This window comes from Macaca fascicularis, chromosome 10, assembly GCF_037993035.2.
Source record: "Macaca fascicularis isolate 582-1 chromosome 10, T2T-MFA8v1.1".
NCBI lineage: Eukaryota > Metazoa > Chordata > Mammalia > Primates > Cercopithecidae > Macaca > Macaca fascicularis.
Genome location: NC_088384.1, coordinates 65,929,027 through 65,954,033, shown reverse-complemented (window position 1 = coordinate 65,954,033; position 25,007 = coordinate 65,929,027). Strand labels below are relative to the sequence as shown.

Sequence of the window (25,007 nt, the reverse complement as noted above, 5' to 3'; positions counted from 1 at the left end):
TTGAACAATGAGATCACTTGGACACAGGAAGGGGAACATCACACACCGGGGCCTATTGTGGGGAGGGGGGAAAGGGGAGGGATAGCATTAGGAGATATACCTAATGTAAATGACGAGTTAATGGGTGCAACAAACCAACATGGCACATGTATACATATGTAACAAACCTGCACATTGTGCACATGTACCCTAGAACTTAAAGTATAATAAAAAATAAAATAAAGTATATATTTAATGACTGTAAGACTCCAAAATTAAGTGCTGATACTGATAATATACAGTCACTCTTCATGATTAGCGTTGCTAGAAACTTTTTTTTTTTGAGAACCTATTTAATTTTATTGTTTTCTTTTTCCCCCACTGAACTAACCTTTGGCTTTCTTGATATATATATATATATATATTTTTTTTTTTCTTTTGCCTCCTCCATGTGCATTTGTTTTCTATTGATTTTACTTTTGTCTTCATCATTCTCTTCTACTTTTGGGGGGGATTAAATTGGTATTCTTTTCCAAGTTTTTGAGATGGAGAATTAGGTAATTTGTTTTTGGTCTTTTCCAATATATATACTTCAGTGTTACAGATTTCTGTCTAATCACTTTAGACTTATCCCACAAAGTTTTGTCTCACATATTTATTATCATTTAGTTCATGGTATTTTCCGATTTTTATTTTTCATTATGTACCCATGGATTATTTAGAAGTATATTGCTTAATTTTTTTTAATATCTAGGGCTTTTCTAATAATCTTTTAAAAAATATTTATTTCTTAACTGCAGGCTAAATTTCTAGAAATGGTATTGCTGGGTCAGAAGGTATGGTGAATTTCTAGACTTTTGGTCAATATCACCACATTAACCTCTAAATGAGAGTATACCAATTTATACTTCCTACAATAGCATATGAGAATGTCTAATATCCCACTCCCACCAATACCAGGTGTTATTTTTTAAAAGTTCTTGGGCGGGTGCAGTGGCTCACACCTGTAATCCAAGCACAAATTTAACCAGGCGTGGTGGTATGTGCCTCTAGTCTCAGCTACTCAGGAGGCTGTGGTGGGAGGATTGGTTGAGTCGGGGAGTTTGAGGCTGCAGTGAGCTATGATAGCGCCAGCCTGGGTAACAGCAAGACCCTGTCTCTTTAACATAAAATAAAGTTCTTGCTGATTTGATAAGAAATAATGTGTCTTTGTTTTAAGATAAGATTTTTCAATTGCTACTTTGGTCATATTTTTACTGACCAGTTTTTCTTTCGTAAGTTGGCTGTTCTTGTCCCTTGCTGATTTAATTTGGGCACTAGTCTGTTTGTTTATAAGGTTTTAAAAACTTTAGCAGAAGAATGAACCAGATAACATTTCCATTCTAGAACCACAACTCTGTGGGTTAAGGAGAGATGATGAGGGTCTGAACTACACTGTGGCAGAGTGGATCCAAAGTCCGGAAGGTGGGAGGAAGGGAAGGCTGAAAGTCTGGATATTTGAATATGAAGAGTGAGGAGGAGAGGGAGAAGGGAATGAAGAGTCCTGTGTGTCCACTGTGGATGCCTGGGTGCTTCCTGAGGCCTTTCACAGACTTTGGAAACCCAAGATGGTGAAGGAATATGAAAGAATGTGATGAGTGATTTGTGAGGGTCGGCGTGCCCGAAAGACATTAGAGGCATCTGTGCTAGGTGGTCATAGGAGTCAGGTTCTTGCTCAAGAGAGAGAGGACGTAGTTGGAGAGAAATTTGGGGATTGTCTGCATATAAACTAGAAATGTAAAAGCTCAAAAAAGATTTGAATAGATTAATAGATTTTGATTGCTCTTGGTTATAAGAAAACCTTGGAAAGCTTGGGTTAAGAATTTGGACTTCCTTGAAGGCAACCATGTCATTTCACAAATCATTCCCTGATACTTTTGTAAGAAATGTATTGGATAAATAATTAGCTTGATCTAGAATGGTCATTAAAGTATGATAAGCTCAGGCAAATGCTGCAGACAACGAAAAAAGGAAATCTGATGTTTTCCTAATATTCTTTACACATAGTCCAACATATGATTTGTTGGTTTTTTTTTTTTTAGTCAGAGTCTTGCTCTGCCACCCAGGCTGGAGTGCAGTGGCACAATCTCAGCTCGCTGCACCTTTGCCTTCCAGGTTCAAGCAATTCTCCTGCCTTAGCCTCCCAAGTAGCTGGGATTACAAGTATGCACCACCATGCCCAGCTAATTTTTGTATTTTTAGTAGAGTCAGCGTTTTGCCATGTTGTGCAGGCTGGTCTCAAACTCCTGGCCTCAAGTGATCCACCCGCCTCAGCCTCCCAAAGTGTTGGGATTACAGGCGTGAGCCACCACGTCTGGCCTGTGGTTATTTTCTTTTAGTTTACTGTCATTAAGACTTCTGACATATTTGTTTTGTGATCTCGTTACTTCGATTCAATATTTATATAGAACCAGTCCTCACCTGTGTATCAATCTTTCATCCATTCTTCCATATCTAGCTATAAGAGGAAGAAAAACACAAAAGGGAGGAGATAGAGGGCAAGGAAAAGCATCTTTAAGATGATTCGGACTTGGATGGACGGGATTGTAAAGTGAATCTAAGCGCCACATCTCTCCATTGCTTCCTCTGGCTATGAGGGCAGAGAGGTACCTTTTTGTCTCTAGGGAGGTAGGCTTGACCAGGAAGGGGACCTGATTCATTTCGCCCAGGCTGTCACAGCTTCGAGAGCGCCTCTCCGCTCTTTCTGTCCCTCGACAGACCAGCTGAACTCTTTGGAGTGATGTTGGGTTTTGGTTTGCGCTTCAGGAACCTCTGATACTGATTTTTACCTGATCCCTTCTCTTTATATTTTAAGTGCCAGATTTTGAGGGGCAGTATTATCCTTTTAAAAAGAGCAGAGATTCCAGTGTTTTAGCCAAGATGTTTTCTTATTTTCTCCCTATAAATCCTGTATTTGCCTAAATGTTTACAACTAAAATGTGTGTTATTTTTCTTTCCTATCCTAATTGGCTATGAGTAGTAATGTCAGTTGTAAACCTTTAAGATGTTGAGAGTAGTTGTTAAACCCCCCATCCAACCTTGTTGAAACCCTAAGTTTCTGAGCCTCCTGATTAAGCAGCACAAAATCATGGGTGATTCTCCTCTGCTTCTTCTGAAATAAATTAATATGAAGTGCCATCTCAACCGACAGCATAAATGCATGTGAAACTTTGAGATTGCACAGTGTAGTAGAGAGTGGTTACGAAAACATAGCCCCTGGCCTCACTCTGACCCTTAATAGTTGTGTGACCTCTGACAGGTTTGGTCATTGCCCCAGTTTCCTCATTTCAAAACTAGTACAGAGGATAAGAATATTTATCTGACAAAATAACCAGACTAAATGAATTTAAGAAGCTAAGCACTTAAAATAGTACCTTGTATATAGTAAGTACTGTGAAAGTATTAAGTGATAAAAGATCATCTTTTATAGAATTTTGAACTTTAAAATTTAGTCAAATAGCTTGTTTTAGTAAGATTGAGTTCTAAGGCATTTATTCAGTCTAAAGTATTTTTAGTATAATCATTTTCGTGTAGTATGAAATTGCACTCAAGAAGGGCCATTTTTGGCCGGGCGCGGTGGCTCAAGCCTGTAATCCCAGCACTTTGGGAGGCCGAGATGGGCGGATCACGAGGTCAGGAGATCGAGACCATCCTGGCTAACCCGGTGAAACCCCGTCTCTAGTAAAAAATACAAAAAAAAAAATAGCTGGGCGAGGTGGCGGGTGCCTGTAGTCCCAGCTACTCGGGAGGCTGAGGCAGGAGAATGGCATAAACCCGGGAGGCGGAGCTTGCAGTGAGCCGAGATCCGGCCACTGCACTCCAGTCTCGGCGACAGAGCAAGACTCCGTCTCAAAAAAAAAAAAAAAAAAAAAGAAGGGCCATTTGGTCCAACTGACAACTCTCTGACAAACGTCTGCTGTAGGTGTTTCTTATTGTTGGTGTTTGATTTGTCTTTGATATGTCAGTTTTGACTGATGAGTAATTGTCAGAGTACTGATAACTTGTTGGAGTTGAGTGTAGCCCTGAGTACTCAGTCTGAATAAAGCATTTGGTTTTTGTAGCCCAGAGAACCTTAAATGTGACTTCTCTTCATTTTAGTCTGTAAACTTGTCAATTAGCCACATTGAAAAGTGATTTTTGCCTAGTGCAACAGTAAACATGGAATCTTTTCTGTGATTGCCACGCTGATTAGGTAAATTGTCACTTGAGAAGCTATTGGCGAAGCTTGGTTTACATGGCCTTAGAGCTCTAGAAAAGGGGTAAGTTTTTAAAGACCAAAGGAAAAAATTAACTGTCATTTTTCTACTCTCGCCTGTACCTTCTGAAGTGCAATTCACTATCTCAGAATTTTTTTCCTTCCTCTCAAATGGATCTTCTGTTAGAGCCATACAAATGAATGATAATAAGTTTGTTTTACCATCTACTTCATTACAGATCAGCCAGGAAATATTTCTACTTTATGAATACTTCCAGGTTATATATGTTACTAAGAGCCATATAAAGAAATTTGGTTAAAAATAACCTTGAAATATTTCTTTGAGCCTTTTTATTTTTCTTTTTGGATTGAAAACAAGGAGTGTTTTAATAATTGCATCAGAGTTTATTGAAAGTTTTGGAAAATTTGCTTAGGTTTTAACAAAAAACTGTTATTATTCGTATGTGCTGAATTTATATGGAAAAAAAAATTGTCCTGGCGGTGAGAGATAGAAAATGGAAAATAGAGAGGCAACTGGCACACTAGAAGTGATATATTAGGAACATTTGCTGTTTTTTAAGACATTTCTAGGTGTATAGGTTAGACAATTATTTCCTCCTCCAAAAAAAGCATTTATACTTAGTAAACTTTACATTCCAGTTCTACTTAGAAATACTGCTGTGCTTAATCTAAGAATAGCATGTTTGAGTCTAATGAATATATATTACGGGTGTTGATGGCTTCATCTGCATTAGCACAGTTTCTAGGAGAAAATATACAAGTTTTTTTCCCGTCTTTATTTTTCTTAAAACATTAGATTGTTTCTGAAGGTTTCTCTTAATGTAGCTGTATCTTTGTATTGTCTTCATTCGATTTTAACGTTATTAGGGAGCCACCGTGGAAGCTTTCATAAGTACCATGGAGAATGTGTATCCTGCGATTATACCATATGTAAAGAGACACCAGGCAACCGCAATATGGAATTAAGTCCTAATGGTAAAAAAGGGTGTGTTTCCAGGGTAACCACAGTGATTCCAGGGGATGTGAAGTATAGAGGTAGACAGGGGTCCGGATGAATATTTGCTGTACTGCTTTTGACTTCTGTTTTTTACATTTGTAAATTTTGTATATATAAGGGCACTAAAATGAAATTCTTCTGGGAACATTTTAACTGATTCTCACTAAACTAATTTTGTACATGAGCTGAAAAAGTGACTCAAACATTGATTTTACTTTCAGTAGATTACTTTCTCACAAATGGTAACTCACTGAAAGTCATATGTAAATGTATCTTAAGTTTTTGCATAGAAATAAACCATACAAATGATTGCCATTATTGTAAGAATTTTTTACTTTTACCTCTTCAGAAAATTGATTTTTTGATAGTGTATAGTCTGTAGTAATGACTCAGAACTTACTCTGGGCCTAGGGTGGGGAACTGTCTTCCTCTGTTTTCTGTGGAGTGTGTGGTAATCAGCATCTTCCACATTGTTACTCAGTTTGACTGCTAGTAGTTTGGTTTTTAAGAGATGAAAAAGGAACTTAATTCCAATTGACTAAAGATACTACCTTTTAATTCACAATGGGAATCTGCCTGGAAGTGACAGCTGGTGAAGGGCTTCCTGCACCTTTCTGAGAGGTATGTTTGGCACCCATGGGTATGGCTGCAGAAACTTTTCCAGCTGGCCATGGACTGAGGTGGGAGTGGCTGTGGCAGCTGCAGATTGCCCACCTTCAGGTAGTTTGTCCACATAAAGAAAACTTTCTTCAGTCTGGCCTTCTCAGCATGTCAAGATGGGAAGAAAGCCCAGGGCTGAGGCCGCCAGTTGTGAGCTAGAATCATTGTGAGCAGCTAGATATTTTATTGATTCCATGTTCTTTGGTATGGGGCTTTTAAAGCGTGATTCTACTTTTTTCTTTCTCTCTCTCTGTCTCTTAAGTAAAAAACCATATATATTTTTGGTTTCTAACCAGAGATAAGCTGTCAACTCTTCTATTCTTTAAGCAAGTAATTTTGAAAAGCATTTTTTAGTTTGTGTTTCTATTAAAATGTGAGCCTGAATACATTATGGTAAGCCTTGTTGTCCTTGGTCTCGGGAGTCTAGAGGAGGTTACTGTCCTCGCACGGTGATCTCATTAGACAACTTCTGGAACCAGCAGTTTTAATTAGGTCACAGCAGACTCCGCTGAAGGTGAAGTGACTGCAAGCTGTGGTTCGTTGATATAGACAGGCCCAGATGTTTCTTTCATCCCATATCCGTCAGTTTACATAGAAGAGCTGGAGCCATTTAATTGTTTCTTCTAGTTAGATGATGTTGCTAGTTCAGCTTTGTGTTACAAGAAAACTATCAGAAAAGATGGAGAAATGGGTGGTCCCTTCCTTAACCTGTTTTCTTGGTTTGTGTTGGAGAGATTGTGTGTGCTTTGTTTAATGTTAGTGATAGCAATTTATGCCTTCAGAAGGGAAATTTCAGGATTTCTGTTATAGATACTATTCATTCAGTTTGTATTAATTCTATTTATGGAAAAGAACTAAACCTTTCCTTTTGCACAGCATTTAAAATATAAATGTAAAAACTGTGCAAAATATATATATCTTTACTTACACACACACACACACACACACACACACACACGATTATGTGAGTTTAGTGGCCAAGGATTACTAAACCTATTTTGTTATCAAAGGAAAAATAATAAAACAAAAAATTTGCTGACCCTGTTAGTTACCTATCTTTATACGTTTGTGGCGTGTGTTATTATGATACTAGTTTATTTAGTTTACAGTCTTTCTCAGATTCTTTTCAAGAACTTTTAATTATAAAATATTGGGTAGTCGAATATTGGTTACTTTAAAAAATCTTCTTAATCCTTTCTGTTTCTTTTTCAGATATGAGGCCCCAGGATTCCTGGCGAGGTCCTCCTCCCCTTTTCCAGCAGCAAAGGTTTGACAGGTAATATTAAAGTAGACATGACTTTTAAATACTTTCTGACACCAACATTTGGGGCTTACGGGTTTTATGGAAGCTAAAACCTCCATGGTTTGAAATGTACTTTTTCCCACCAAAAACAGTTTCCCTTGTGCCTGTCCTTTAAAAAGGAAGTATATAGCTAATACTTTGAATTAAAAGACTCATGTTTAATATACTTTCTTACTTTTCTTGGTTCTTTGCCTTTATTTTATTGATGCTTTTGAGATGCCCTGAAAAATGCAACACAGCTTAAAACGGTATTAGGTTTTGGTCAGGCTAAACAAATTTCTTTTTAGAAGGGTTGTGCAGCTTAATGAGGCATAACTAATGGTGTTCCACTTTTATCATTTCTGTGCGGGCAATGCAGCGTTAGTACAGACCAACCATTGATTCTTGCTGCAAACCTCTTGAAGTCCTAATCAGCTTCTTTGGTACAACTTTTTCAGGGCTGACAAGCCTATTGTAGGGCAGTGTCACTGTAGGTCAGTAGTTATTAGTTGCCACTGAAAACAGTTTCTTTAACTACTTAAGACTGAACTGAATTAAACGCAGAAGGGACTCAGAAGAGGATTATGGGATCTGCAGTCTAATAAGTACCATGGACTAGGAAGAATGTGACATGGTTTAATAACAAGGGATGTTTAACATGTATTCCTTCATTGATAAGTTGTATGCTCATAAGTCAGATGGACTCTGTACGACAAGACAACTAGGCACGTTATGAATAATTAACTTCTGCAGAATAATTTTTAAAGGCCAGCTTTAAAATGCATCATTTCACGATGGTTTTGCCAACATCAGTAAATGCAAAAACAAATTAAGCCACATCATAATAAGGCTTTCTTTTTTGCCTTCCCAGTTTTAATCTGTTCTATTATCTTCTCCTCTGCCATGTTAACAATCTCAATCTGTTCACATCTGAAATGAATAAAGTGTTTTTATAAATGGGGTTCTAAATGCAGCTCCCCTTTTAAGAAAACTTTATAACTCTTTAGAGACTCCAAAACTTCATTTCACTGTTATCTTCAAGAGGATAAAAGGAATCATGTTATTCGATGTTTACTGATAGTATCAACTTAGTGCAAGTCTCATTAAATGTAGTACGACTAGCAATGTGTGTATTAATGTTTTGATTTTAGTATATTTTCTGAAAGCACACAGTATGTGCTGTTTCATTTTCCTCGGTACCACCAATTTTAAGCAGAAATTAAATGAGTAAGGGGTAAATTTTTCCTAAATTATATACTTGGTTTCCCTATCTTACTGATAATAATGGCAAATGTTTGTCTGCTTACGAAATGTTAACACTGTTCACATCCTTTAATAAGAATGATTTCATTTATTCCTCCCAGCAATGCATTGAAATAGATGCTATTATTTTTACATTTTTGCAAATGAAGAAAGTGAGGCACGGAGAAGTTCAGCAGCTTACCTAAGGTCACTCTTTTGTGCCATTCTTTACCAAGAAACTTTTCACTGGAACAAAACTTACCAGAATATTTACTCTGAGCATAATATAAAGACGTAGGGACTTCAAAGGAAGTAAAGGATCTGTTTCCACTTCTAAGGCCCCAACAGCTTTCCTCCCCTCTGTTCACATTAAAAGTTTTCCTAAGATTGTCATCATTGTCCTTTCCCGTGCCCTGCTGTCCATCAGGTTTTTTTCTTGTTCTACCCTAGCCAAGTACTAGTATTATTCTGATTTTGTGAACCCAGCAGGTTAGTGACAAGTTTTGTGGGGATGTTTTTTGGTTAGTTTTAGTCAAATACTTAAAATTATACCTGAAAGCAAAAGGTAAATGTGAGCATAATAGAGTTCTATCATAAAAGTCCTACAGATATTTAAGAAATACACCATTTTGTCCAGAACCAGATTTTTACCAGTCCTTAGTTCAGTATGTTTCCATGGCACTATTCTGAGTGTTCGTTGAGAATCCTATTAAGAGACTTTTGAGTGTCTTTTTTTTTTTAATTACATTGCATTTCTTGAATATATTCTACTTCAAGATGGTATGTATAATCCATATATCCAGTAGATTTAAAAATACAACAGGAAGATCCTCCCAACACAGACACAGCCTAGAGTTAATAGATACCCAGCGTTATCTTTGTCACTTGAGTTCTGCCACATTGTTTGGATTCTTCTTGTCGATGGAGGCCTCTTTTTCAGTCATTTGCAAGGCAGCCATTTAATTTTTTTCCTATGGGTGTTAAGCTCAATCATGAAATATCTTTTAAAACTCTGGTTTTACCATATGTATACATTTAAAATACCCAAATTCATAGTAGTTCACATTGCCAGTAACTTTCCAAAACAATCTGGAAACTTAAGAATATTGTTGTCATCTACGATGCCAAATGGCTCAAATAAGTTGCCTTATTTATTAACTTTATTTATTTATTTATTTACTGAGACAAGGTCTCACTCCATCACCTAGGCTAGAGTGTAATGTCATGATCTTGGCTCACTGCAGCTTCTGCCATCCAGATTCAAGTGATTCTTATGCCTCAGCCTCCCAAGTAGCTGGGACTGCAGGCCCCTACACTACCATGCCTGGCTGATTTTTGTATTTTTATTAGAGACGGGGTTTTGCCATGTTGCCCAGGCTGGTCTCAAACTCCTACTGAAGTGATCTGCCTGCCTCGGCCTCCTGGAGTGCTGGATGACAGGCTGAGCTACTGTGCCTGGCCTCATTGCTAATTTTTAGAAGTTAGGATATGTCAGTCTCTGTGCTTCCATCCCAGATTTTAAAACATAATTTCCTAGGCAAATTTTTAGTTTTGTAAGTATTTGCAAATTATATAATTAGTCTAGACATATAGATAAACTTGTTGAAAATAAAGGCCTTTTTGTCATAAAAGTCAGAAGAGGGTAGTACATGACATCCTTGCTTTTTTCTTCTGTTTAATTTTAATTATTGATGATTTTTTCCATAAAAATTATCTTTGTCAAAAAACATTATAAGTAATCAAACAAAAAGAACTTGTGTTTTTAAACTGTGGCTTTGTTCTTAATCTGTTTTTGGAACATAAAATAGTTTTGAATTGCATTTATAATGTATATTATTTATGCCAGCAGATCTTCCTAAAACTCAGTTGAATTTTATTATTGTAAGACTCAAAAGAAAAACTGATCATAGTTAAGATATGAATTGTATTTTTAGCCTATAGGTTTTGCATTAATTGGCCCAGTTTTGAGGAGACTTCGGTTACAGCACAAACCTTAGTTTAGCTCTTCACTCCTGCAGAGACTGGAAGAGACCATTCCTATCTCTGCACATGGAGCTGTTTTTGCTAAAATAAATGGAGGCATTCTTGCTAAAATATATTTGTGCTAGTAATTATCCTGAAAAATAATTAAAAGCCCTAGCCATATGCATTTTCTTTCTGAGATAAAAACTTATTTTTAATTGTATTCTGAATTACTTATAACATATTGTTATTAGAGCTCTGGTTTCAGCTACCAACTGTAAAGAAAAGCTTTAGTCTTTCTAGAGTTCTTCAGAGAGCAGTTCATCTCTTCGAGCCATCACACAAAAATAATTATCTCTGGTGTTGTTTTAATAAAAAGAAGGCAAGCTCCAAGTGAAGGGAGGAGAGTGGGGGTAGAGAGGATGGATTCAGGCTTGAATAGATGTGAGAAGAATGCTTTACCCAGTGAGCCCAGCACCGGGCTTTTTTCCTCTAAGACCTCGGAATTGAAATTCTTATGCTGCTATGGTTATAACTGATTACCAGCTAGTCAGCACTTCAGTGAATTTAAAGTTTTATTGAATTCCTCCTAACATGGTCAGTGGCCCCAAAGCTTTTAATGTTCAAATATACTGGCGCATTTGCCTCTGTTTATTCTTTATAGTGCCTTCCATAAAATGGAAGTTATGGAAAGTGCCTTAAGGGGAAAGTCTTAAATGGTGATTGCCTTTAGAAGGTATATATCCTTGCTACATTGTTTATGTGACAGTTTTTAATTAAGTTATGATTTAGTACATTATACCTTTTGCTTTGCATCTGCAAAGTTAAAATAGGCACTTGAAGACAATTAAAACATTTCTTTCGACTAGTAATCTGGGACAGCAAACTGGGTTATAATAGCCGTTGAATCTGTGTTCCCATGTAAACTGTACACCAAATGCCAGTCAGCCCATGCCAATTAGTGCTCATGTTGCTAGGTCACCGTGGTCAATTGAAAGCTGCATCAATAGAACTTGAAAAGGTTTCCTCCCAATCAGACCTTCTGACATATTGAACAGAATAATGGATGGGAAAAAACAGCCAAGTCTCCTACCCTGGATTCAAAATACTCAGCAGTAAGAATTCATTTGCAACCTGCAATTAAGTAGAAAGAATGGATCCAAGAACGAGTCTGGACATTTTTGAAAATAAAGCCTCATTCTCCTGTCGTGTACATGTTTACTATTTGGATAGCATCTTAAATGTAGCCAACTTGGTGATCTTGGGTCTACATCTTTAAGTGACTAAAAAGGAAATTTCCCAATTGAAAATGAACAAAATAATTTTTAAAAGTCAGAACTTCTCAGTTGAGTTTAAACATCCATTGTAATAAATGCTCATGCTTCATGAAACATGTTAGATTATACTGGATATAAGGGACACAAAGGCCATTCTGATACTCTGTATCCCATATGATAAATCCAGGTAAATTGGATTGTACTAAAATTTGGAGATGATACCTGCCACTTTTAGGCTTTGTGCTGTATAGTAGGCGTGGCTTCTGATGTAAACCTGGTACTTTTCTACAGAGGCGTTGGGGCTGAACCTCTGCTCCCATGGAACCGGATGCTGCAAACCCAGAATGCAGCCTTCCAGCCAAACCAGTACCAGATGCTAGCTGGGCCTGGTGGGTATCCACCCAGACGAGATGATCGTGGAGGGAGACAGGTAAATGGGTTGTGGGATGAAAAGCATACTGCTCACTTTATATTTCAACAAGGCTCACAGGACTCCATATTTTCTTACCAACATTTCTGGAGAAGACACTGATAGAGTATCTTGGCTGAACTTTGGTCTGTCATTAAAAATGTATATGGGTTGAGTACCTGCCTCACTAAATAGGTTATATACCTTGAAGATGCCAAAGAATTTCTAACCCAAAAGCCCTTTAAATCATAGCAGTCAGTGATAATTAGTCCAAATGTAGTCAGTCACCAAAACATTGTTTTTTCTTTAAGGATATTGTTCTTTAGTAGAACCTAGATCCCTCATAATGGGTGATTTTCTGGAAGCTGGAAAGTAAGTCTACTTTTTCAGCTGTTGTCTTTTAGAAGTCATTTTAAAATGTCATTTTAGAAGTCTCCTGTCTTGATTCATCTGATATCCCTCCTCATAAATCTCTGCTTGATAATCTTCCACATATTTTTCTTCTCAATGTAAGCAGCTGTATCACTGAATGTCATAATTCCTAGACAAATTTAGTATATGTAAGCTTCAGTTCTTTCTCTTTACAGCATCCAATTTTAGCAGCATTTAAGACTGAGGTCTGTTTGACATAATTTCCTCCAGCAATTTGACAGCCTGGCCAGTATTTACATGCTCTTAATGGAATCCTTACTAGAGAACAAGATTGGAATGCTATGATTCAGAGTGTAGTGTTTATGGAGTTTGGCACCTGCAGTGATGTGAAGTGGTTTTTAAATTGCTTACCTGGTGTTGCCTCCAGGCCTTCTGCAGTGCTTCACATATTAATTAGTAAGACCTCTCTTCTCACAGCTAAGGAACATATTTTGTATACTTTTTTGATGTATTCTTACAAGTATCTCCACCTTACAAGAAGATAATCACCTTAACTGCAAATAGTTAATGTCTTCTGAGGGGATTTTTTTACAGTTTATTTAAATCAGTTTATAGAATTTTGCTTTGAATTATTTCAAACCAGGACCCCTCAAAATCACATCAGTGAATTAAGGCTCTTTATGTTACTGTGGTTAGATGGCACTAGGCAGTTTCAGTGATGAGCATTTTTGAAGTGAGGACATATTTGTAACTGAAAGAAACTTGGAGAATGTATAGTCTAGTCACCTCATTTTCCAAGTCAGGAACTGAAACCCTAAAAACCCCACACAGTTGGGCGGGAGAGCTGGGGGCTGGCTGCCTAGACTGCTGACCCCAGTTCATCCATTTTCCTTCCTCCTTTGGAGATCTTCCTTTTAAAGGAACTCTCTGCTATTGTAGGAGGTAAAATTCTTATTTACTTAAAAGATATAAACTAATTGGTAAATTTATTATTCTTTTAGGACTTTTTGAAAATAACATTTCTTCTTTCTCAGTCTCTTTTCCACGGAGATACTTTTTATTAAACCACAATGTTTGAAGCACTATTAAATTGCAGAAGTCTGTTGTTAAAAACATAAAATCATTACTTCATTGTATGTTTAGTGAAGTTTTATATGACCAAACAAGGCCTTAGCCTACATTCTGGCTTTGAGTCTGCACATGTTCATATTTAAAGTACTGAAGTGCTCTCTGGGTGGCAAAATGAGGTGGGAGGGGGTTCCATTTCAAAACCCTAGAGGCCTAGAAAAGGACTTCCAGTGAAGAGGTGTCAGGTTTATCTTTTGTTATACAGAAATGTTATTTGCAAGCATTCTAGGATATGTTTGTTATAAAGGTCATTGCTAATGGATTGTGTAATAACCTTAATATATCATTTAATGTCCTACTTTTTGTTGCTAAATAAAAAAATCCCTAAAATCAATTTGGCCTTAACTGACTTAGCAAGCTCTTGCCTTGTTTAAAGCAAAGTTACTTTCCTTGTGTAATAAGTCTAAATTGATGTGGGTATCTTACAACAAAGTGACTTGAATTACTACTGCTAGGACGGTGGGAAAATTGAGAACCACTGTCTGTACATGTTGTTTACACAAAACACTTAACTCTAGTGCATTTGTGTGCATTTGTGATTGTTAAGGTTTTTTTTTTTTTTTATTTTTCAGTAATAGCATTTGTGCTAGCCTCCAACTTTGCAACAAGTTTGTGTTAAAGCTCTGGATCAAAGCACCTGTTTATGGGACCTTTCCATGTGCTGTACCTTTAACACATACTCAGTTTCTTTATGATGTATTTTTCCATAGAAGTGTAAAATTAACTGACTTGCAGGAGTATCAGTCCAGAAAATAAACTCTTTTCTTTTGTTTATTTTCAGGGATATCCCAGAGAAGGAAGGAAATACCCTTTGCCACCACCCTCAGGAAGATACAATTGGAATTAAGCTTTTGTAAAGCTTTCCCAAATCCTTTCATCATTCTACAGTTTTATGCTATTTGTGGAAAGATTTCTTTCTCAAGTAGTAGTTTTTAATAAAACTACAGTACTTTGTGTATTTCTTTTAACTGTGTATATTTCTACTGATCTGATCTCACTGTTTATGTTGCTTTCCAAAGATGTATGTTGCATAATACAGTGGATCTGAATTTATTATTGCTTATAAAACACAATTTGATGGAATAGGAGTACTGGTTTTTCATTATGGTTAAAAATGAAACCAGCTGTGGATTTCAAAACACAGTGTATTCTAGATCATCTAAGATCCATGCTGATTTTTATTGCACAAGAATTAGGTTTGAACTCTTGAGCTGGAACCCTCAGCAAACTAGAGTATATATTGTTCAGTATTTCTTTGGAAACATTTCATTAATGTACTTGTCTTACAGAAATTTCTGGACTTTAGTAAAAAAAAATAAAGTTAAACTTTTGAAACTCTGTTTTGTGTTCTTGTTATTTTGCAGTATTTCTACTTTGAAAATCTTGACCAAGCATGGTTTTTTAAAACTAACTTTTGCAGAAAACTATTTATTTCTATAATCAGATGTCAAACCAAAGGACAAAGAAGTCAATTTGAAGAAGTAGATTTTAAAAGATAGGGTCAGCAAAACATAACAAAAGCTTTAACTTTGTTGTATTAGTATGTCAGTGACTGATCTGGCTAACTCAAAAATCTTTGTGAGATAAATAACATTTTTACAAATTTAATGTAGACTTGTGCTCCAGTTTTAAGGACTTGTTTTAAATCTTCAAGTTGACAATTAATGGCCAAATAGTCTATGCTCCTTAGCATATTTTTTGTATTTCATTAGATTGCAATTTGTACTCATGTTTTTCCTTGCTACACTAAGCACACTATAAATTGCTTAAATTTGTGTTTGGAGTTCACATACGGCACTTACGTATGCATTTTCATTTGATTACCAAAACATATTTAGACATACATACAAAGACTATTGCTTTGTTTCAGTTTTTCCCTCCTACCCCAAGATTGTGAGGTAAAGTTTCTCTTTGACCTCCTGACTTAGGGCATTTTTGCTTTAATATTCAACTGAAGCGTACTTGCTAAACTTAGTCTGGGGGGGTGAAAAAAAATCTCACCTCAACCTTGAATAGGAAGGTATTTTGTAGCTATTGAGTTCATTGCTAATGATGGGTGACCAGAGCAGGATCCTTTATTGTTGAGACAAAGAGTCTCTCCATCAGGAATTACCAATCCAACCCTTACATAATTGCCTTCGCTCAACATTCAAGTGATAATGTCTTCTATTAAATTTCTCTATAAGTTTATCTCCCAAGTATTAAAAATATAGATAGCTATCTCAGTAAAGCATTGCATTTTCCAAAGGAGTAAATGTTTTACTGTTCATAGTTCACAGTCAAAACCCACAGTTCCACTCTTTATATTCTCATACCTTTAGTTTTGACTTAGTTTTATTTTAAGCTGTCTTGAGAATTCAGTTTTTGACTGAATGTTTAAAGCACTGTTTGGAAGACATCTGAGCAAAAGGCCTGATGGAGAAACTGATGACAGCAGATTTCCTCTGCAGAATTGGCAGGTGTTCCCTCCCTGAGCCAGCTTCAGGCCCTGCTCCTGACCTCACCCCTGCTGCTGCCTCTCCATCCTTAGTCTTCATCTCTTTCCAACTTGTCTCCGCGTTTGAATCTCCCAGGAAAATGCCCTGCCCATTTCAATAAGCACAATGCTTTTTAGAGCTTTAATGTTTAAAGCTGTAAATATCTCCTCCAAATTCTGATGTAAAAATAAATTCGTTGGGCCAATTTTAAGTAGTTATTTGTACGCAATTATATTCTCTTTAAACGGCACATTTTTTCAGGGTCTTCTATTAAAGTTAAACAAAAAAAAAATCTTAGAACCTGGAAACAGCTTGACTACTCTGGGGCTAAGGGCCCGTAATGAGCAGTTGTCTTCCCTTTAAAGATCAAATGGGGTAATGTATGTTAATGTACAAAGCCGTCTACAAACTGGTATTAAATTGCCATTTAGCGTTACAAAGGCAAATTGGGTGTAATGAGCGATAGGTTAATTTTCGTACGATGACGTGGGATGCCAGGAACAGGCCGGGTGAGGCCGGGGTCCCAGCACTTCCTTGCTGGGAGCGCCTGGACCGAAATGAAGGGCCCGGGCGCGGCGACCTCGCAGCCGGGGGCGGGATGGTGGCGGCTCCCGGGACCCGCGGGCTACTCAGGGCTCAGGTCCTAGGTGCTTGGCTCAACTTTCTCCCAGCGGGGTTGGGAAGTGCCGGCCCTCGATGCACGTGGGGCACGCGCCCGGCGCCTGGGTCTCCCCAGCGGCTCATTAGCCGCCCGGCCCACCCCGCAGACGCCGCGACTGGCCTTCCCGGGAGCCCCGCGAGCCGGCCGCACGCACAGGATGGGCGCGGAAAGCTCCTTCCTCCACCCTCGGGCGCACCCTCCTTCCTCGTCCGCGTCCCCTCACGCGGCGCCGCAGCTTCTCAACCTGCCGCTGCATCTCAACTCCCTGTACAGATGCAAGCAGCAGAGCTGTAGAATACCAGAAATGGTCTTCCTTCCGAGGCTGCTGTTTTAAGTTCCAAGTGTGAAAGTAACCGAATTTAGCTATGCTTTGAAATCTAAAATCCGGACATTCCCTGAAGAGTCAAGTTAGAGCTCCCAATTCCTCGATCTGGCTCCGTCCCACTGACTGACGCCTTCTGCCCACCCCGAAAGGGTCCTGGAGCTGCGATCTCGCCAGACTCTATTCCTGGTGATCCACTGCTCTGCTATTTCCCATCAGGAATGAACGAATGAACTAGCAAACGGCCCATTCTCGATGGATTTCTCCTCCACCCAGTAAAGCAGAATCCTCCTGTGGCTTGTTTCTCCATGCCTTATTTATGGAATGAGGGCCAAAAGAGAACAAGCTTTAATTGATGTGTATGAAATAGGAATGAATACAGCTGTTCACTACTGCAAAACAGTTTGCACAACTTAAATTTAGGCAATGTTCCTAGTGAAACTTTTTTTTTAGAAGTCACCTAAAACAATTACTGAAGGTTACATGGAATTTCAAAAAACGAAAGGCATTTCATTCAATTGCAGGTAAACATTCTAAAGCAAAAACAAAACAAAACCCACCTCTCCCAGAAACTTCCATTACCTCTAAAGTTAAAAATAATAAAAACAAAAGTGATATTGAAATCACAAAGTTATCTCAATACTTACTGGAGAGCGCAAATTCCTGATGGGATGCGAATGCAGTTCCCCAGTCTAGGTATCTTCTTTGAAACTTCCCCAGATGTTCACCAAATCTCACTAGTAGTGAAAGGGTATTTATATGTTTAAAAATGTATCATTTTTCTCTCACTGGGTTGCAGGATAACAAGTAATAGTGTTTCAAAAAACTGTACTCAAATAATTAACATACAGGGTTTCATCCACACATTAGGGTTATGGTAAGCAGTGAGGGAGTATTATCCATGCTTTGAACTCTGTCTGAAATTTGTGTTGCCACCACATAATGCATTATGTTCTCTTCGGCACAAATTCACATCTAAAAATCCAATTGATAGGTCTTTATATAATTATGGCTCACAAATTTATTCTAAAAAGTCTTTTAAAATAATCAGTATTCAATGAAGTTAACAAAGCAAGTCTATGGAAGATGCTTGCATTTAGTGAACAGGACTGAGTCTCTGATTTGCTTTAAATTGAAAGTAAACAGTCGCTAGCCGAATGGAGTTTGAACACAACATCTGTGTTGATAGAAGTCTGACTGACTACTTGTTCTGACCATTAAGTTTTAGCTCTAGGCAAAGACTTAAATAGAAGACAACTGGGTTACACCCCCATCCTTCCATATACAAAACACCCTTCTTGTGTCCTTCTAAACTGCACACACTCTCGCACACACAGCACTTCAATATACATCCCAACACATATTACAGAAAAGTACCTGCAATCCCTATGTTCCTGTCTGCAACTTTGATTCTGGCTTTTGGTTTCCGTGCCTCAATTGGAAAAGGTAAGTCAGATTCTTGTAAAACCCAAAAACATTTAGGAAAAGGTCACATCTGCTGAGTAAGCATTTTTGAAACAGGTTTGCTGTGGCCTCTGCCAAACTTTGAGGGGCCTTTGTTTCACTCAGACCCTGCGCCAGTCCTCCCTCTTAGTTGTGGAGACACTTATCCTCCTCTTCAGTTAATGAGTTTCACCTAGTCCGGCCGTTTGTATTTTTATAAAAGATCTGCAAAGCACTAATTGCAGAAAGAAGAAAACAGCTCTTGTTTTGCATTAATCAGAAGGTGGGATTCTATGGTAAAAACATTTCTATTTTAAGCTGCAAGAATCAAACCTTTCCCTAATTTCAGGATATGCACACATACACTCAGTAAGTCTCTGGGTATAGAATGTTAAGCCCTTTGCAGCAATTATTTCTGGCTTGGGGTTTTTTACTGCTTAGAGGAATGCTGAAAGGAAAAAGATACGCCCACACAAAATACACTTTCAGAAAATACTGTATATAAAAGTTGTTTCTTCTTAATGTGACATATTTTTAAAAGAAAGTGCATGCCTTCAGTCTAAAGGATTTTTTTGTTCCAGAAATAAACTGTCCATGAAGACTTATTTTCTTTAAATATGTTACCCGGAGCCCTTGGACTATAAGCTATTACTGTTTTTGTAGGTATTGGACTGTAACAAAAAAACACTGCCAACCATGTGGACTTTTAGAACGTTTTCTACAAGTAAAATTTCAGAATTATGGTACTATTGTGAGGAAATCAAACTAATATAAACAAACATTCTGAAATCTGGCACATCAATAATAGTCTTGCTAGCTTAGTTAACATTTCTAAAGTCATTTCCATTAATATGCCAAAAACCCCCTAAGTTGAGAGAATTTTCTGTGGGTGTATTGTAACATTTTCATACAAATCTGTCTGCTCAAATTATTTGTTCTTACATAAAATGTCTCAAAAATTAGATCTCATTTTCTAAAAATTCTTTTACAACCCCTTGATAAAGGGTGATTTCCTTGCTTCTTTAGTGGTTTTCTCCCTCTGTGAAAGAAACTAGAGTTTTAAAAAATTACTATGCAAAAGAGTCTAGAAAAAGTGCAAGTTTAACTTCTAAAACACCTTCTTATGAATTCATGTTGCACATTCAGAAAAACGTTCTAACAATGAAGTGAAACACAATGTTTCAGCCCCAAGCTGTAATTCTAAAATCTCAAATGTAGAAGAGGTTTGGGGTCTCCGGTAACTATTTGTTTTGATCATTTGCAAATCATGCTTTATCCACGTTATTTCTTTAATTTTCATTAATTTTATAAACACACATTCTTCAGCTTTTAGTATTTTTACTCCAATACCAGTCATTTATGAGTTAACTGAGCTGTGTTGTCACATCATGACAACTAGTATTTTAAAAACGCATCAAGTCCTGTATAAACTTAATGAAAAAGAAATGACCACTTGACTTTTAGAAAAAAGAACTTAAGTTTCTTTTAAGTTATATTTAAATATCCATTTGAAACATAGGAAATATAAATCGACATATTAAAGAGTAAATACATTATTTGTACAATAAAACACCAACAAAACCAGTGCAACTCCTAAGTTCTAAATATGGTGGGAAAATTATAAATATTTTAGTTACTCATTCCTTATATCTTGATTACAATTCAATACATCACCTTTCTTCTTCTTGTCATGCTTTGAATATAGATTAATTGATGTAAATTCTAGAAATTTTAATTGTTTGTTCTAGTACTTTATCAAGGTATTCAAATTCAGACAAGAAAATACCTCAAAAAGAGTAAATACCATGTTTACAGAAGGATAGGGTTATTTATTTTCTCAGTTGATTTTGGGAGACCAGATTGCATATACAAATAGTATACAACCTTCCTTTCTTATGGTGAGCTGCATCTTAGGGGGGAAAATCCTCTTTTAGGGTAACATACAAACACTCATTTGCCAAATAACCATCAAAACATTTTGAAATCAGCATTAAATTTAAAAAGCTCCATCAATCCATATAATCAGTATTCTATTTTGATTCCATTGCTCTATTACCTAAATGGCAGTAATTCCTCTGCAATAATGTTGCTATGTGTATGATCCACCTTGAGCTACAATTCAATTTACTTTCAATCAAACATTAATGAAATTGCACTTATGGGGCCCTTCGAAAATTAATCTCCCAAGATAAATTCCACTTCAGAAAGGACTCATTGTTAAAGCTGGGTTGATTTTTAGAGTTACAAACGCCAACAAAGTTTCCAACTTTGAGAGCTGTGGTTAAGAACGCCGTGTGAATTTCTCCATCTTTTCGCGTCATTTAAGAACTTCTAGGACGAGAAAATCACCTCAAAGTCTCGTGGCATAATGTTACACTACTCGGTTTCCGGGCTGTCGCCGTCCCCCGCCCCCAGCAAAGAGGTTCACAGCCTGCCCCTCTCTGAGATCGGTTCGTTTTGAATCGCCGTTTACACGCGCGAGTCAGTTTTCGCATGCCTCCCCCATCCGTTCTAGCAGTTTCTTGCAGACCCTTCGGCTGCACCAGGTCCTAGCCCCCGGGCGCCCTCGCTGTCACCACGTCCTGCCATAGAGCAGGTTGGCGCCCAGGACACCACCGCCGTACTCCCCGGCGGCCGGGTCCAGGGCCGCCAGGCCGCCCCCCGGGCCGTGCAGCGCGGGTGGGCTGGGCGACAGCTCCTCCAGCTCAGGCGCGGGCGTCGGGGCCGGCGGCTGCGGACCGGCCTGGCCAGGGGTGGGCGTGCTGGCACCGTTCTGGCACGGCTTGCCGTCCTTGACCAGCACGGGCACAGCCACGCGGCGCGGGGACGGCGGCGGAGGCGGCGGCGGGCCCAGGCCACCCTCCTGCTGCAGCTGCTGCGCCGCCTTGTCCTTGGCCTGCCGTTTCATTTTGTAGCGGTGGTTCTGGAACCAGATCTTGACCTGCGTGGGCGTCAGGTGGATCATGCTGGCCAGGTGCTCGCGCTCGGGCGCCGACAGGTACTTCTGCTGCTTGAAGCGCCGCTCCAGCTCGTAGACCTGCGCCTGCGAGAAGAGCACGCGGCGCTTCCTTCGCGGAGCGGCCGCCGCCGCCGCCGCGTGCAGCGGGGCCAGCGACTTGGCGGCGTCCGCGATGCCCGTCAGCGACCCCATGCCGGCCACATTCACGCCCGCCGACGGCCCCATGAACCTGGAGACTGGGGAAGAGGCCCAAGGGGGAAGGCGGGTGAGCTCCAGGCCCGCCGGGAGCCGCTCCAGCCGCCGCTCTCTTCTCGCCGCGGCGGCCGCGACGCTGCCGGGCCCTCGCTGAATCCCAGGACCCCCTGAGCGCCGCGGCCCCGGGCCCCAGCACGCCCCGCGCTCCCTCGGCCGGTCCCAGGGCACCGCACGCAACAGGTCCCAGGACCCCGCGCGCGTAACCATTCGGGTCCCAGGACCCCCCGCGCGCCCAGAGTCCGCGGAAACCCCCCGCGTCCCGGGCCGCGTCCCAGAACGCCCAGCGCGCCCGCTAGGTCCCAGGACCGCCTAAGCCGCGCGCACCCCGTCCCGCGCCCCCCGGCTGTGGCGGGAAACGCCTGAGCCGCCCGCAGTCCCGCGCTCCTGGCCCCTCTCACTTGACGAGTAGCGTGGGTCCGGGTTGGCGCCGTACCAGCCGGTGGCCGCGCCGCCCCGCATGCCGTCTGTGTAGGCGGGCAGCTCGCCCATGTTGCCCAGGCCGCCGTTGCAGTAGCCGCCCATGGCGCCGTGCGGGAACTGCGAGACGCCAGGCGGCATGTGGTAGGTGGCGGCCGCCGCCGCCGCCGCTGCTGCCGCCGCCGCCGCGGCCGCCGCGTTGTGACCCGCCATGGCGTGAGGGGGCTGCATGCCTGCCACGGTTGCCGCCTGCGAGGAGGGCCCGGGTGGCGGCGCGCGGTAGGCGGCGGCGGCCGCGGCCCCCAGGGGCGCCCCCAGGCCGGGTGGCGCGCCGTCCATGGCGCCGCCGAACTTCTTGTAGGTCTCCTCGATGGGGCTCAGGATGTCGGACACGGAGAAGGGCGTCGTGTGCTTTGGGCTCAACGACATGGCTCGGCGGGCGACCAGGTAGGGGGCCCGGGGCGCGCGCCGGCAGGACGCGGCGGCCGCTCGTCGCCGCCACCTCGGCTGCGGCAGCTGAGCCTGTGACGAGGAGTCGGCGGCTCGGCGAGCCCCCCGGGCTGCGGGATCTGGGGTTTATTTTAGTCCGGCGCCAGGTTTACGACAGACTCGGGGGGCGGAGCAACATCCCAAACGAGCAAACAATGGTCATTGACATCTTTTTCTCTCGCTCCCCCCAGCCCCCGCCCCATAATGGAGGCAAAAAAGGTAAAAGCGGCAGTTGGGTGTTTCTTGGAAAGATCACCCCCCGTTGCTTTTCCCATCCTTCGCCTCTCCATCTGCGGCCGTTACCCCAGCCCTCGAGCTCCAGAAATAGAAACTCGGAGGTTGGCGTCGAGGCTAGACAGGAAGGACTCCTCGCCTGGTCCCGTCCAGACCCCAGTTTTCTAAAGCGACTTCGATGCAAAGTCTGGTATAATTGCGGAGTGGGGAACATACTGCTAAGTTTGGGGGGAGGGTGTTGCGGGAGCTCGCTTCGTCCTCTCCAGTTACCAGTCCCTCATTCGCTCCATCACCTAAAGTGTTAAAAAAAAAAAAAAAAAAAAAAAAAAGACTCTTGGGTCCCACCGTAAGAGCGCATAAAGAGAGGAGGTACAATGACCGTCCTTTGCCATTGTAGGGCTCCCTAATTTATGCGTCTTTAGACCCTTAAGCATCATTTTGTGGGCAACCAAACGGGCACTTCCAAATTAGCTCAAAGTATCCAAGCCCAAAGAAGAGAGAAAACACATACACTGATAAATACGCAGATACTAACTTGTAAGTATTCTGTTTTTCCTCTGTGGGGATGGAGATTGAACAAGGGAAAGAGGGGGAACATTTTTATTTCCTAAAATATTTCATACTGAGTTTACACTTGAAAAGTTGTTTTTACTGCTTTCTTTCTCTTTGTGTGTGTTCTTTCTCTCTTTCTCTCAATAAATATCTCTGACTTAAGTTTATTCTCCCATCACTATCATGATCAAAAAGAAAAGACAAAACATCAAAACTTCCAAATATTTCTAGTTGTTCGCAATGGGCCTTTTTGTTGTTGTTGGAAAAATATAACCTGTTCAAGCGGTATGAAAATGGATGCAGAAATCAGGTGAAAATTGTAGTTTCTTTGGAAAAATACAAAACCATAGATAAACAGATTTTTAAAACTTTGTCATCCTTTGACTTGCAGTTTTATCTGAATACTTAGACATTACGAACTCTCTACTAAATACTGAACAAGACAAAGCATAAGACAAAAGAAGTGCAAAGCATATTGATTAAATTTTGAAAACAATCTTGCAGCAATAATAATGATAACGGGGAAATGAAGATAAAATTTGTAAGTTTTCCTGGAAACTGGAGCAGGAGAAAGAAAAACACGGAGAGTACTTTCTTAAGCAATATTTTACGCGGTTTTTTTGGTTTTTTTTTTTTTTTTTTTTTTTCCAGAAAAGGGTGTGTGGAAACGATTTAAGTTTAACCTGACAGTACATGTTTTGAAGGCAAGAACAGTATTACATATTCCTTTTTCTGTTTGGTTTTAGCCCTTTGGTGGCAATGTGTTCCATGGTTTTGTTCTTATGATTTAAATTATTGTTTTGTTAATCTCAGTATAGTTTTGCAAAGAATCTGCCCTTTCTAGGGGGGAAAAAGTCATAGGTCACCTATGGGAACGAAGTGACAGACGAATGTTAAGAGTAATGTTTTAATATACTGTAAAAATAAAATGCAAGGTTACAAGAATTGTTTACAGACATCAATATTGACTTAGCAAGATTCATATTGCTACAGTTTTAACATGATGCTACTTTTACAGGCCTTTTATGAACTTGAAACACTTGGGCTATGTCTTCATCCTCACCTGCACTGGAATTACCTACTTAAAAAAACAAACAAACTAATGATACACAAAGAAGCATTTATGTATGTATTTAAACACTTGCTGGGATCCTTCTGAAAACTACAGTTTGGATTTTACGTTTCCAGTTTAGTTTAAATTGTATTGTTTACTTGTATGTATTAGCTTAAATAACATAGAAAGTCATTTCAAACGTTTCTCAGAGACAACAGGGTAAGTAAAAAATAATTGTGTTATGACATCTGTGAATATAAAAGTTATTTGTAGACCATTATATTTTATTTTTCAAGTTCAAATGTATTTCAAAAATAAAATTCATTATCATAATCTCCATATTGATTAGTTGTCCAAATTGAAAGGTGTTTACAATTCTAATTTTTTCCAGATGATTGTTAGTTACTCTGTTTTCAGGCTATACATTTCATCTCATGTAATTTTCTTTGTAGAACTTTGACATCCCAGTTAACATTAAGTGGTTGTATTACAATTTTTGCTTACTTTGTTTTTCAACTGCATTGGGTCCTGTTATGAGTGCATATACATCTGGAATGCTTCCATCTTTAAATTAAAAGCAC

The 25,007-nt window shown here is 39.8% G+C and overlaps 3 protein-coding genes across 11 annotated transcripts in view; 1 reads left to right on the top strand and 2 right to left on the bottom strand.

The window, feature by feature from the left end:
• The window catches only part of XRN2 (5'-3' exoribonuclease 2), an 87,037-nt gene extending 72,136 nt beyond the window's left edge, over nt 1-14,901 (top strand). For all 9 annotated transcript variants that reach the window (XM_005568203.4, XM_074004639.1, XM_065522699.1 and 6 more), the window contains 3 exons: nt 7,104-7,167; nt 11,946-12,084; nt 14,345-14,901. In XM_005568203.4, the coding sequence (XP_005568260.3) occupies nt 7,104-7,167; nt 11,946-12,084; nt 14,345-14,410 (269 nt within the window). In that variant the 3' untranslated portion in view covers nt 14,411-14,901. The remainder of the gene's footprint in view (nt 1-7,103; nt 7,168-11,945; nt 12,085-14,344) is intronic.
• A 5,373-nt stretch (nt 14,902-20,274) lies between these two features.
• On the bottom strand, nt 20,275-22,013 carry LOC141407887 (homeobox protein Nkx-2.4-like). Its single transcript, XM_074004635.1, has one exon. It carries the CDS (start codon nt 21,885-21,887, stop codon nt 21,039-21,041), a length of 849 nt encoding a protein of 282 aa, XP_073860736.1. The 5' UTR covers nt 21,888-22,013; the 3' UTR covers nt 20,275-21,038.
• On the bottom strand, nt 20,275-22,668 carry LOC102134026 (homeobox protein Nkx-2.4). The gene has a single exon (XM_074004636.1). It carries the CDS (start codon nt 22,524-22,526, stop codon nt 21,990-21,992), a length of 537 nt encoding a protein of 178 aa, XP_073860737.1. The 5' UTR covers nt 22,527-22,668; the 3' UTR covers nt 20,275-21,989.
• Between the last annotated feature and the right edge of the window lie 2,339 nt (nt 22,669-25,007).